Raw genomic sequence first — 15044 nt, 5'->3', positions numbered from 1 at the left:
AAATACGGCCCTGGATGAATGTATTGATTTTAAAATGATGTGTGTTTTTTTATTTTTGTATCTGTCATCACGGTTTGGGGCAGTAAAACAGAAAACTGCTTCGATTTTCTTCAACAGTAGGTATCTTGTTTCATGGGAAAGTGAATCTAGTTGGTGCATTCGGGAGGTCAAAATTTGAAATTTCCAATAGTTTTCAAAAGCGCCGCGAAAAACAAGAGAAAAATTAAGGAAAAACGGGAATTTTTACGCAAAAGCTGTTTTCGAGAAAATCGATTTTGGTAATTTGGTTTTTGGTGTAACTTTAAAACAAATGACCGTAGATACATGAAATTTTCACTGGTTGTTTATATTTCCATTTTCTATACATAATACAATTTTCAAAATATTTTGATTTGTTTTGAATTGTTTAGGGACATTTTCAGTTTCCAATTTTATTAGTTTTTTTTTCTATGAATGTCAATAAAACTTTATTTGTTGAGTAAAAATACTTTTAATACATGGCTTCTACTATATTGTTACAATGGCATTTGAAAAATACTAAAAATCCTAAGTCACAGTTATTTTTTTATAACCATTTAAAGTTAAAAAATTGACAAATATGGAAAATCACGAAAATACTAAATATTTGAGATAGATCGTAAAATTTTCTTTTTCAATCTATTGTATTTTGAAATGTAATACAAGATTCCTTATAAGATTATCTACCTTTATCAAAAAAAAAAAAATGTCTACAAGAAAGTCAAATTAAATTTTTATGACCGTTTGAAATTCATATTTTTACAACATTTGATATTCGCTCGATTTCTCATGTGACGATTTTATTATTTTATTATTTACTGAATGTTTCTATATACGATAAAATTTTGAAAATAATTCGACTCTTTTTGAGTTGTTTACGGACATGGTCAGTTTTCAATTTTTTTAGTTTTTTTTCTATAAATATCAATAAAGTTTTATCTGTTGGGCCAAAAAGTGTATAAAAATTTAATACAATGCTCCTGATATATTGTTACAATAGCAGTTGAAAAATATTAAAAATACATAGGCACAATTTTTTTGTATAAGCATTTAAAGATCGAATTTTGACAAAATTTATCAAATTTAAAATTGAATAATTATTTCGTAGTTTAAAATCTATAAAATGTTCAACTTTTATATCTAAGGATTGAACATTTAAAACAAGATTCCACGTAAGTAGTTAATTCTGTTACCAAAAAATCTAAAAAATAAATTTACACAGTTTATTTTTATAGTCATTTTAAGTTCAAATTAGGACGAAATTACATATTAAAAACCTAGAATAACTATTTTAGTTATTTTGTTGTGATTGTATAATATTATTCGTGGGTATACTATTATATATATATGATAGTATCTCGGTTTGTTGTAGATGTATAACGCGTTATAAGTACCTAATAGATATTGTGATATGATTAATTTAGAATTTATTATATTTACCTATTATAAGTCATGATATTATATCATTGAATTCAAATTTAATACCATCCATTATACAGTGACCCACTTGTAATTTACTGTACAGCAGAGCGACATCCACTTACCCGCCTTTTTTGAAAAAAGATTGTCTGAATTTCCGACTGATTATCAATTAGGTCTGCTATATCTGCTATTTTAATTGGAGCGTTATTGATCGATTCGATTGTTTTAATTCTTCTGGAATATTACTTTATATTAGATTTTAAAAATAACAAACCTACAAAACATATTATTTTATAGGCAAAGATAGATATTATGCAAGAAAAAAAATTTTTTTTTCAATATACCCAAGTCACGAATATTCAAAATTTCCAACTTGAAGAAAGATTTACCTATAATATTTCGGCTATAATAGACAATAGTATATAATGTACCTAACAAATAAGTTTCCCTATACTAGAAAGTATAAATTATAATAGGCTCCTATATCTTGGGTTTCAATTTATAATTGTTATTCTCTAGAACCTGCAGTAGAACCTATAGCTATCAATTATTCGAACTAGGTACCTTATTTAAATAGTACATGCTGATTATTATAAGTGTAGGTATAAAATACTATAAATTGAATTTGATTAATACAATGGAATAAATAAAAATAATTTTGTTCTTATTTCTTTATACCCGTATATTTCCGATTATTTAACAATACATTGTTTTAAATTTAAATCAACAGTACATATTATATTATTAATGTACCTATATTTATATAAATGTACCTAGCTATCTTAAGTTCTTCCTTATATATAATTTTTATTGTTAGGTATACTAATTTTAAATTGCAACTAATATAGTGATTACTGATTACTATTTATATTAATAGTTTTAATTTTTCTTTGAATGCAACATAAAGATAAGTAGGTACCTACCATACGTGGGTATACGTATTGGCTATTACCTACAGGATTGTTCTTGTGAAAGATAATACATTATTTTATACACACCTACTTAGTTTAAAAGTTATTACAATTTTAACTTATAAGTTACAACAATAATATATTTTTTAGGCTTTTAAGGATTTTCGAGGATCCACGTTTTTAATTAAATTTTCCTATTAGGTAAAATGTTCTTATTCAAATATCGATGTAATTATAATACGTCCGAATACCTACCTAATGAACTTTCAATATTTTATTTATATACCAACTACACATTTTTTATGCTGCTTTATTGACAATAATTCACGATTATTAATTTTTATTTTTTAATGTAGATTATTGTAATTTGGTAATTTAATTATTTTAAAATACTTTTGGATGATAACATAATGTCGATGAAAAAATAGTAGTTTGTCACAACAGATAAAGATAATATCTGTTTGTCACATAGTCGATTGTAATTTGTAATTAATACTGATAATAATTTATAAAATATATCAAACATATAGTAATAATTGAACAATTAATCGCTAAATTGTATTTACAAGAATATTTCTAATGAATTAATTATTTATACTAAGTACAACAATGCCAGTGTATGGATTAATAATACAACTTAAGTTACCAAAAAATGCCCTGATATCATTTATTATAATTTAATTTATAAATATAGTGCATTAGTACGTGATAAACTGACAAAAAAACAAAATTGAACGACCATTAAAATAATTAATAATTAGATTATTATTATTACATTTTATCTGTATTCAACAGCACGACAACGGGAATCGATTTTTAATCGCCGGCCACTTGTAGTGTGCGCGAGGGTCTCCTGGACAATCGAATCGATAATTTATTACAATATATAATGTGGTTCACAAACGTCTCACATTCTCACCCCTTTGTAGGATACATTATTTATATATTTAAATTCCTATTTAGATTGGTATGTCTCTAATAATTATTGTCATTACTGATTTGAGTAACCGCAAAAAGAGTGCCTATTGTGACCATACAAAACTTATATTTTTTTAAATATTCACATGACCTTAAAAATAGGTACATAAAGCTTAATAATAAGTAATAGTTTAAAGACTGCTCGTTAAAATACCAATGATATTATAGCAAAACGTGCCATACGTGCCATATTATGTATGGCATATCAACAACTTGACAATAAATATTCAGTAAAAAAAAAAACTAAAAAGTCTTACTGCCGCGGTTAGTAGGTATAGGTATTTGAAAACATGGTCTTCAAGACTTTACTTTCTTTACTTTACTTTTTCAAGTATCTATATACTTAAAAATTGCAACAAAAATAAACACTATTCGAGTAAGCTCATATTGTCGGGGGAAATGGTGGTCGGAATGATGGCCGAGAGACACCCTGTATAATATATATGTTATAACATTCCGGCGGCGACGTGAGGCAAACTTTCTGACGGTCTACGCTCGTGCTTTGCTTTCGCGCACGCGTCGTACACACTTTTTTGTCGCCTCGCCCGCGCCGCCACCCGTAACCGCCATTACAACAACCGCTGTCGTAGTTGTAGCGCGTCTATGGTATATAACTACGGATATTATTTATATTATCCTCTGTCGTCAACGCCGTTGCTATACGCTCGCAGATCACAGCTCACTCCGACGCCGGTCGTTTACCAGTCACATAATTATTACGATACATTTCTCTCGACGAAATAAAATTAACTCATCATATTATTTAATATAATTATATTATATTTTATTAGTTTTTTTATTCTTTTAACGCCCGTCAAAATCCTCGTAACTTTTTTACGCGCCTATATATACACCCAGAACCTTAGGAATTATTCTTGGACATATTATTTTGCAATATCCCGTAGGTACGAACCGTTGACCGAACGCAAGAACGATGGCAGCTTACAACAAGAATAATACTAGCGGCGTCGTCCAGGTGGATAGCCCGAACGTTCAATACTCCAAAGAGTACATTGAGTCCACCATCGATTATCCCATCAACTACGCCATAACCGAAAAGGACACGATTGTGGTAAAACTTACTTCTACGATGTAATATTATTATTTTTGCATACAGAACAAATTGTATATTCTACCAAAATACATGTCATAAAGTTCCGAGCACTATAGGCCCATGCGAAAAAATAGGCAATTTCTTTAGGAATATGGCTACCTACCAACTTACCTACCCTATTACGTTTTTCATTCCCTTAAATTTTTTTTCTCAAATTTTAATAATATTTATTTATTTTTTACATGGGTAGGTATCATGGAAATGACACAATAGCTACAATAAAAATTAAAAAAAAACGATTTCACACTTGCATTGAGCCACTTAGACCAATGTATATACGATTCACATTAGAGGGGCTCAAGTCTCAAGATATTTATTTAAAATTACCTACAATATATTACATTATATTATTATTTTTTGAGTGGTCTTTGAGTGGTTTTAGTGAGGCTAAGCTCCTATATTTGTGCCCCTGGGTATATTAGAGATATATAGAAGAACAGAACCGTCGGCCGTTATTCTAATAATTTGACAATGTTAAACCAATATGATTTACGTACAGTTAATATTTAAATTGAAAACCTTGTAGAGATTTTGGGAATAATGTAAAAACACTTTTTAGTTATTAAATACTTATTAACAAATAATAATTACTCATTAGGTATGGTCACATACATTCATATATGTAAGTACGCTTGCGTCGGGTAGCTGAGGTATGTTTTTCAGTTTTATGTCCTATACCTAAGAGATTTTTATTATTTCATATTAAATAACCCGAGTCCTAAATGTACCCAGACAGTATTCAAATAAAATGTAGGTTAACCTTTTAGTCTTTCCGAAAATGCGATTTACTGCTTGTAATTATTATTACTATAGGTAAAGTGTAACACTGGATTACTGGGCCATTGTCTGATGGGTATAAAATATAAATGTATAATAATGTACTTAGTATTTAGTAACCTAACCTATTTATAACTTAATGTATTTATACTAATTTTCGATGTATTATATTACATTTATTATGTAAGTTCAGTAACCTTGCAGACGTATTACATATTGATTTTATTTTAGAACATTTTCAATAAATAATATGATACCTAATAACTTATACTCATATTCGATCTAAATACTTTATTATTTATATTTATATTAAGGACCTGCAAGAAAACTGCGATATTTTTTAAAGTTAATAGTCGTTGTTGCTATTCATAGTAGTGCTGTCGAGAGTTGTATAATTATTTAGTATATTTTACTGTTTACTACAAACCGTAGCTGAGCATGAATATTGAATAATATTAGTATTAGGTATATTAAAATTTATTACTTTACATTTCTCAGGGTTCTTGCACTTCCTAAATATTGGTATAAACTGCTAAAATTTATAACTTCAAATGTATTATTGCGTAACTGTTAACATAAAACACTATTTTTAATTCAGTTCATACTTCATAATAACTAAATATTAATGTGTTAAAATGAATTATTATTCAGATGAATAGACAGCTTTGATAAATTAACATTGATTATTAAGAGATTTACGGTGAGATTTATAACCAATCTATTACAGTATTATAGTAGTTTTATTAATACCTAATGAGAAATATATGTTATAATTTATAATACATACAAATTACACGAAAATTATATTAGCATTTAAGTATTTAACGATGAACAATAATTTGTTTTTATTGAATCTTTATAATTATATTTACAGTTTACAAACTACAGTTATCAATAACTAATGAAATCACTAATAGGTTATGGCTTACAAGTTATAAGTTTTAATAGGTACAAATAACTTGTTTATGTATTTTTTTAACAGATGAATCTAAATTTATCACTATTAAAATTATTATTTGTGATTTAAAATATGTAATCCCCGACAGTTATTTGGCGAGAGGTGAATAATGTATTTTTGATAGAAGAAAACTCAAAATAAGAGAATGATAGACTGGAATTGTGCAGGGGAGCAGCACTTGATAGGAAAGCCGAAAGAACTTAGACGGAATAAAACAGATGCAATTTACGTAATTAATACGTTTAAAGTATTATAGTGTGCTTATAGCTAGAACCAATTAAGGGAGTAGAGTCAGAACGGTATTTGGATATTCCTAAATTATTTTAAAATACATATCTACCTACATAACAATATTATAATTTACGAGATAATTTATGACAGAATAAAATAAAAGTTATTTTGTGTTTTATACGCTGGTATATAATATACGTACCTATACATTTACAATGCTTCAAACAGAAATAATTGAAAATTTGTATTTTTTTTTTAACATTTATAATTTGTTATAGAATTTACGGTCCAATTAATTTTAATTTCTACTAGGTACCTATCTATTGTTCATCGAGTTTATAACGTTTTTTTTTATCTTTCGTCGTATAAATTATATCCCATATCATAATTTCAGTAGAATTTTTATCTAGGTATGTACCTACTATTTTTTGTCACCAGTCACCTGCACAAATATATGTTCAGAATCCATTTTTTAGTTTAGATATTATTCAAACATCATTATTAGTCACTCAATCAGTTTTTGTAGATACTTTTATTTTTATTGCATATTGTCCACACAAATATATTTCACGATATTTAATATCATTATATTATAATTTTTACCGCATCTCTGTATATGTTTTTAAGTGAACAACACGTTTCCTTGTATTTATTTGTTAGTAAATATATAGATATACATATCTCCCTAGATATATAATATGTAATATGTATATTATATTGTATATAATGTATTTATGAAATGCATATATTTTTTATGTTTAGTAGATAATAAAATAATAATTTTTATTTTAATTAAATGTCAATTCAGTTAATTTATTGTTATGCCATTTCGACTCAATATGTATTAGCATTGATTATAAAATATATAGTATTTATAATCAATGGTATTAGGCATTCATTAATTTTTATTACTTTGTACTCGCAGGATAGGTCATACATATTTTAATATTCAGAAAGATTTAAAAACAGTCAATAAATCCAATAAAATAAAAAATGTTGATAGGTATACCTACTTCTCGGCGTCGCGTCAGTGCATATACCTACCTAAAAATTAAAATTTGTAAATATTATGCTATGATTGGTAGGTACTTACCTATTTGGTATCAAACTTAATATAAGTACCTACAGGATTACTGAACATTTTTTTTTTATATAAATAATATCTATATAAAAGTGACTCAATAAGCATAATATTTGTAACAACTGATAAATGAAAATAAAAATCATAACAAAGCTATTATACCTAACCCAACCAATAAAAGAAATTAAAAGAGTCCTTTTAAAGACATTTTGATGACCTAGGCGGGGGCCACTAAACTTCGGATAATTGTCTTGCTCCTCATCAACAATTAAACCAATAATGTTACCCAACGACTAACGAGTGGTGACAAGTTGTAAACTGTATAATGTCTTCATAAGCATACCTACTTAACATCGGAACTGATAGACTGCGTTACTATAAGTAGGTAGGTACTATTAGATATGTACCTACAACCTACCTATAAATAATTAACCGTACTAAAATACGAATAGGTAGGTATACCTAAACCAACATACAAATTGTATAGGTTTTAGTAAGATGTATGTTCGTTGTCGTCCTAATAATAGGAACATAATATTCTAGGTTTTTTTATCATTAATATTTTCACAAAAATAATCAATTAATAATTAATAAGTTCTTTATAAATTATAAACTAGGTAAGTACAAAGGCAATAATAATCTCACCAACTCAATATATTTAATTACATATAAATGTTCTGGCTTTATATTTTATAAACAAATTATCAAAAGCAATTATTTTTTTTACAGATTTAAAATTTAAGACATTTATTCTTAATGACCACATGCCTATTATCTAAGCTATTAGAACGATTAAAGAAATACAAACAATGCCTATTAATTGTTAGATATTATGAAATTTGAAATTAATTTCTTTAATCGTGGTTATTAGATTACCTAATTGAACACTAATTATGGTGAACTCATTATATAACACTTTTAAATAAGACTAGTTAGTGTGTTAGGTACTATATTAGTACCTCCAGCCAGTAGTGTATCTACGGTGAAGGGATGATGTAGGGGTCATATCCTACCCCCCGGAGACCAAATTTCGTACATAATACAAAATGTATATAATGATATGAATATGTATGTATAGGTAGGTACTGAACAGATATTTTAAAATCTTTATATCCTCCCCCGAGAAAAATCCTGCTGTATGCTACAGCCTGCAGTTCCACATTTGACATTTCTAACCTATCTATGTCCTATACAATATTATATTATTACTTATACAATTGCTATATAGGTACCATAATAAGTAATTATGTATGTAGCCATGTAGGTACCTATATATGATAAAGATAAATAGGTAGGCATTTATATAGGTATTCATGTCTAAATAATATTATAATATATAAATACGAATAATGATTATATTGACAAGTTATATTTACCTTCCACTTACCTAGCTATATACGACTATCGAGTAAACTTGGCTAAGTACCTACTTGTCTGATACTACTCTGTAGTTTTTAGGTTCTGAGCAGAGCCATGGTTTTATAATGATGTGTGTTTTTTTGTCTGACGTCGTGTAAGGAGCAGTAAAAATAGTTCAATCTTCAACATTGGGAGTGATTTATCATAGCAAATTATATTTAATTGGTACTGCGAGTGCGAGTGGAGTAAAAGGGGGAGTAAAAAGTAAAAATTCCCTTTACTTAACATAATAATCGGGAAAACAAAAATACTTAGGTACGTAAAATGACTTGTTGAACTCTTTGAATTACATTAAAAAAATATTAGCCTAATAATACATTATAATTCGCTCGGAATTAAAGAAAACATTTTTTTATCATCCAATATAATGTTATTATACCATGTATAATATATTATTATACTAACTTAATTTCGAATTATTTATTTGATATTTTGGTATGTATGTTCCTTAAAATTTTTTTTTATTTTTCTAAGAATTATCTATCTAAAAAGTAAGAATTCTTAAAATTCATATAAAATTTAAGAATTATAAAAAATTATAAATGTTGTTTCATGTTTGCCTTGACAACTAAGTGTAGGTACCTAGGTATAATATAATATTATTATAGGTAGGTATTTATTTTACAATATAGCATATAAATATATAATTATAATATATTCACAAGCGAATAAATGATTAAAACAGGACAGAACTAAAATGATTCCTTAGAGAAATTTGAATGCGGTAGTCGGTATTTAGGTACCTATGTAAAAAGGGCACATTATAACTACAATACAATTAGTTCATATTTTATTCATATTTCATGTTACAAAATTTATTTTTTGTTGAATATTACCTAATCTGGGACCTAAGTTGTATAGTTTATTTAAAATTTTACTGAACAGTTTGATTGTTGTAATACCATTGTTATTTTATAAGCCTTACAAAATATTTGTGGTAACTAATGACATGGCGAACTGGACATTTTCAGAGGCTAGTTTAATATCTCACTCATTCTGTGCAACACCAATAACCAGATAAAGGCATTTAATGTAATATTTGTAGCTACCTGTCGTAGTTATACTAATAAAGGTAGTTAATGCTAAATTATATCCTATTGGCCAATTATCCACCTACCACCCTTAAAAAAACTCAAAGGAGGCTGTCTCTCAATTATTACTCCCTTCGCCACGCTACTAGTAACACCTATTCACATTTATTGGTAGTTGTTGAGGCGGTCATTGTCGATAATATTTAAAAAATCTTAATATAATTGTAACATATTTAAAGTAAATTATAAAAAATGTTTTGTAATCTCTGTAATTTATGTAACACACATTTTAATTTAACATTTTTTCAAAGTACCTATTATAGAAACACCCCTAGTTATAAATGATGACTGCATAATATGACAATAGTTGTGTATTTTGTTTTAAATGTATAGTAATTAATTAACTTATATAGGTAAATTATTTTGTTGTTTAGATTAAGCCCACCATTACTAAACTAAAGATTCGAACAAAGAGAGTGGTGCCAAAAACTGGATTAATGTTGGTTGGAATAGGTGGCAACAATGGTTCTACCTTAGTGGCTGGCATTATTGCAAATAAATGTGGTTTAACATGGGAAACAAAGTCAGGTGTCAAGTCTTCAAATTGGTATGGTTCAATAACACAATCATCAACTATACGTGTTGGCATGGATTCAACTGGCCAAGATGTTTACGTACCATTAAAAAACTTAGTACCCATGATTGACCCCAACGACATAGAGATTGACGGTTGGGACATTTCATCCTTGGACTTAGGTCAAGCTATGAAAAGATCAGAAGTAATATTATAAAGTTATTAATTGTGTTTAAAATTTGATGTTTATCAAATTATTTGTAATTTAGGTATTGGATATTGATTTACAAAAAAAATTGATGAAAAAAATGTCTGAAATTATTCCAAGAAAATCAATTTATATACCAGAGTTCATAGCAGCCAATCAAACAAGTCGCGCCGATAATGTTATCAAGATGGAAAAAAAATCAGAAGCATTAGATCAAATCAGGACAGATATTAGAGATTTTAAGAAATGCAAAGAACTGGACCAGGTGATTGTAATATGGACTGCCAATACAGAACGTTTTAGTGAAGAGATTGAAGGACTTAATGATACATCTGACAATCTTTTAAGATCAATTTGCAAGAACGAATCAGAAATATCGCCATCTACTTTATTTGCCGTTGCTTCCATTCTAGAAGGAGTAAGATTTTTTTTTTTTTTACAAGTTACAAACTACTTTTTTTTTATAATTTCAGTGTACTTATATAAATGGATCACCATCAAACACTTTTGTCAAAGGTGTAGTAGAACTAGCTGAGAAATGGTGTGTACATATTGCTGGTGATGATTTCAAATCGGGACAAACAAAACTGAAGTCAGTACTAGTAGATTTTCTAGTATCTGCTGGCATCAAACCAGTATCCATTGTCAGCTATAATCATTTGGGAAACAATGACGGTCAGAATTTGTCAGCACCTGAACAATTCCGTTCAAAAGAGATTTCTAAAAGCAATGTAGTTGATGACGTAGTGAAATCGAATAACATTCTTTACAAACCAAATGAATCACCTGATCACTGTGTAGTTATTAAGTATGTGCCATATGTCAAAGATTCCAAAAGGGCATTGGATGAGTACACATCAGAAATATTCATGAATGGAATAAATACATTAGTTATACATAATACATGCGAAGATTCATTATTGGCATCTCCTCTTATATTGGATTTACTTATACTTGCGGATGTATTTAACAGAATTGAAATTGGATCAGATAAATCAGATTACACACCTTTGCATCCAGTCTTCACTGCTATGTCATACTTACTTAAAGCCCCTGTTGTACCAAAAGGTAAATATTTAATAAACTATTAACTATGAGATGAATGATTATTTATTCTGTTATAGGAGCTCCAGTAGTAAACTCTCTCTTCCGCCAGAAAGCGTGTATCGAAAACATACTCAGAGCATGTTTGGGCTTACCTGCTGAGAACAACATGTTATTGGAACACATGTTACCAGCTAAAGTGTTTGTAGACGTTGAAAAAGATCAGAAAAAACAGACTTGTAAAGCATGCCAAAATTAGATAATTATTATATATTATCAAAACATATATTATTTTATACAATAAATTTGAAATTAAAAAAAGTATTAAAAAAACTTTAATTTCTTTAAACCTATAAATTATCAATAGACGGAACAAAGTGATCATAAAATGATTTGGTATAGTCAGTTGATAGATCTTGAGTACAAACTGGTAATTGACCGATTTGCATGCCTGGAGAACCAGAATAATGTGTAAATGAAGGAACTACAGTATCTGGTGCAAGTACTGTATTGTCTCCAATCATACAGCAGTCTTTAAGTATACATCTTTTACCCTTTGAAAAAAAAATTATGATAAAATCAGTAAAAAATAATAATACAGTGATATAATATACACTTATACACTTACAATAACAACATTTTTTCCAATGTGTACATAAGATCCAATGATAGCTGCTTGAATAACACTTTGTTCACCAATATGTACATGATCTCCAATTTGAAGAGCAAAATATGTAAATCTATAACATAAATAATTACATTTGTCAATGTGCATGCATTATGATTAGGCAATTTTTTTCCTTGTCTGATGAGGAGAGAGAATCTACAAATTTTATCGCCAATAACAGTGTTTTATATTATTTAAGTTTAAAATGTTGGATGTTTATGTAAGCTATCTAAGTTTAAAATAATAATAAATCCGAGTCTGATTTAACAAAAAAAAAAAATTAGACAAAACAAATTATAAGTACAATTACAAATCCATAATTATGTATCTATTATCTTCGTGAATATACTATCCCTAGAGCTTAGACAAATAATGAATGTGAAACAGGTTAGTAATTGGAGTAAGAATGATATTGCCACAATTAACGAATATGTTATGATTAGGAATAGACAGGGTATATTTTGTCTGATAATAGTTTGTTTTACTTTATACTTAATCTGGCTTAATTTATTCTCAACTCAAATGATGTATAACACAAAAATTAGTGTGGTGTAGATATAACATTTTTACATTCAGTGGAGATAAATAATAATGCACAAGTATTAAATATGAAATCTTTAATCTAAGCATAAATTAAAAGCTTTGTGTATAATGAAATAATAAAGCAGTACAATTCTAAATGTTAACTAATTATTTGTATATATTCTATAGTTATTACTGCAACTATAAAAATAAAATAGGAGAAAACCACTTAGTATTGGCAAGATCTAAATAATAGAAATAAAAAAATTGAATGAACCAAATTGGGAAATATTTTAATTTTAATTGTATTATAATCATGGTAACGAGGACTTCTGTCAAGAATATTAAATAAATAGTAAGTCATTTATCACAGTTCTTGGATCTATAGTTCTATACTCTATTCAAGTTAAGAACTGTACTTGGCAGCGACCAGTTTTTGCCGAGCAGCAGTACAGCAACATCCATTTTTTTTACTGCCACCAAGTCAATCATTTCCAGTCTTGCAAAAAATACTTTTGAAAAAGTATTAAGTTATAATAGCATTAGAATTAAAAATACTTTTAAAATACTATTATAAAAATGTATTTTACGAATACTTACTAAGTATTTGAATACAAATACAAGTATTTTTTAAATTGTATGCTATGTAATATATTACATATTATATACATATTATATATATAATATGTATATTATACAACAGTATAAGTACCTATTATGTTACTACTTATCATAGATTTTAACAATTACTATAACATGTCTGACTATTCAGAGATATATACATGTTCACATATTTCATTCTGCATTCAGATATGTTTCAACTAATATTGATTACATTTTAATGAAAAAAATAAACTAAAGAGTGGTATTAGCTATTGATATGGAACTATTTTAAAATTATTAGATTTTCAATTTTCTTAAAAAATTCCAATACAGAAACCATAAAAAATTTGATGTGGTATTTTTTAAATTTTAAATATTGTTATTACCCACTTTTACTATACAAAACCATAATATTAGTTTTCAATGAAAACAATATTATTTTTATTGTTGTAAATATTTTGTGAAAAATAATAAATTAAAATTAATAAAACGGACTTTATGGTATTTTAATACAAGTATTTAAATTTTGTTAAAAATACTTTTCAAAAGTATTCAAAAAGTATTCAAATAATTGTATTCGAATACTTTACAAGACTGATCATTTCACATCTGTATACCTGACATGAAGTTATGTCAAGCACATGCACACAAATAGGCCGCCAAGTGCAGTTCTGAAATGTAATAATGGTTTTATCGTAAGGTATAATCTCTGAAAATACTATTTTTTATTAAAATTATTTAGAAATAAAGTTTAGAATTATTTATTTACTTGTACAATAAAAAAAAATTAAAATCAAGTTTAAATAATTTTAATAAAAATATTTTTATTTGGAACTTTATGGTATCAACCATTTACACCCCAATAAGCAACTCTATTTTATTTAAGAGGAATTTGATCACCAAAGAGATCATCCTGATTCCTTATGGACCTAACTATTAAAAAAAAAATGTTTATAATATCTCTCGGTTTTATTATATAATTTGAATTGTAATTAAATAGTTTATTGTTAAATTTAAAGATCGTCATAAACTCTTACTATTATGTACCACTATATATTGTTAACAAATACTGCAAATTTTACTTTGTCCTTATGTATTTTTTTATGTATCTATGTATTTATTAAGTATGCTGTGTCTATTGGCCACTCACATAAAGCACCTCGCTTCAATTTAGTGTTAATAAAAGTTGTTTCTCTCTCGGGAGGTGCTGTTTATGTACAGCTTCCCCTTTCATGGCCAACAAGCCATCCGTGTCATTATTTTGTATCACATTTATTCATTATGCTATTATGACCTATTAATTGTAAATTAAGTTTTATAAAAGATACCTATAAAAAAAAAAAAAATAGGAATCTTTGAAGATATGTCAATATTAAACAAATTTTTAGTGCACTTAAATCAGTGCTTGAATTGGGGGGGTGCGCAGGGGGACGGAGCTCCTCTACTATTTTAATTTTTTTTTTGCGTACCCCAACTATTTTTTTTT

At 27.4% G+C, this 15044-nt stretch overlaps 2 protein-coding genes across 2 annotated transcripts in view; one reads left to right on the top strand and one right to left on the bottom strand.

Annotated features, from left to right (window-relative positions):
• Positions 1-3909: 3909 nt before the first annotated feature.
• On the top strand, positions 3910-12090 carry LOC100165142 (inositol-3-phosphate synthase). Its single transcript, XM_001949167.5, has 5 exons — positions 3910-4401; positions 10375-10719; positions 10784-11140; positions 11196-11790; positions 11847-12090. The coding sequence occupies exons 1-5, from the start codon at positions 4264-4266 to the stop codon at positions 12023-12025; spliced, it is 1614 nt and encodes a 537-aa protein (XP_001949202.1). The 5' UTR covers positions 3910-4263; the 3' UTR covers positions 12026-12090.
• LOC100163057 (dynactin subunit 5) overlaps positions 12020-15044 on the bottom strand; it is a 4721-nt gene continuing 1696 nt past the window's right edge. The window contains exons 3-4 of the mRNA XM_001949206.5: positions 12395-12506; positions 12020-12320 (exon numbers count right to left, since the gene is read on the bottom strand). Coding sequence (XP_001949241.1) covers positions 12117-12320; positions 12395-12506 — 316 coding nt within the window. The 3' untranslated portion in view covers positions 12020-12116. The remainder of the gene's footprint in view (positions 12321-12394; positions 12507-15044) is intronic.

Source organism: Acyrthosiphon pisum, chromosome A2, assembly GCF_005508785.2.
Source record: "Acyrthosiphon pisum isolate AL4f chromosome A2, pea_aphid_22Mar2018_4r6ur, whole genome shotgun sequence".
Taxonomy (NCBI): Eukaryota; Metazoa; Arthropoda; class Insecta; order Hemiptera; family Aphididae; genus Acyrthosiphon; species Acyrthosiphon pisum.
The sequence above is the reverse complement of the archived record's forward strand: the minus strand, read 5'-3'. Positions and strand labels throughout refer to the sequence as shown.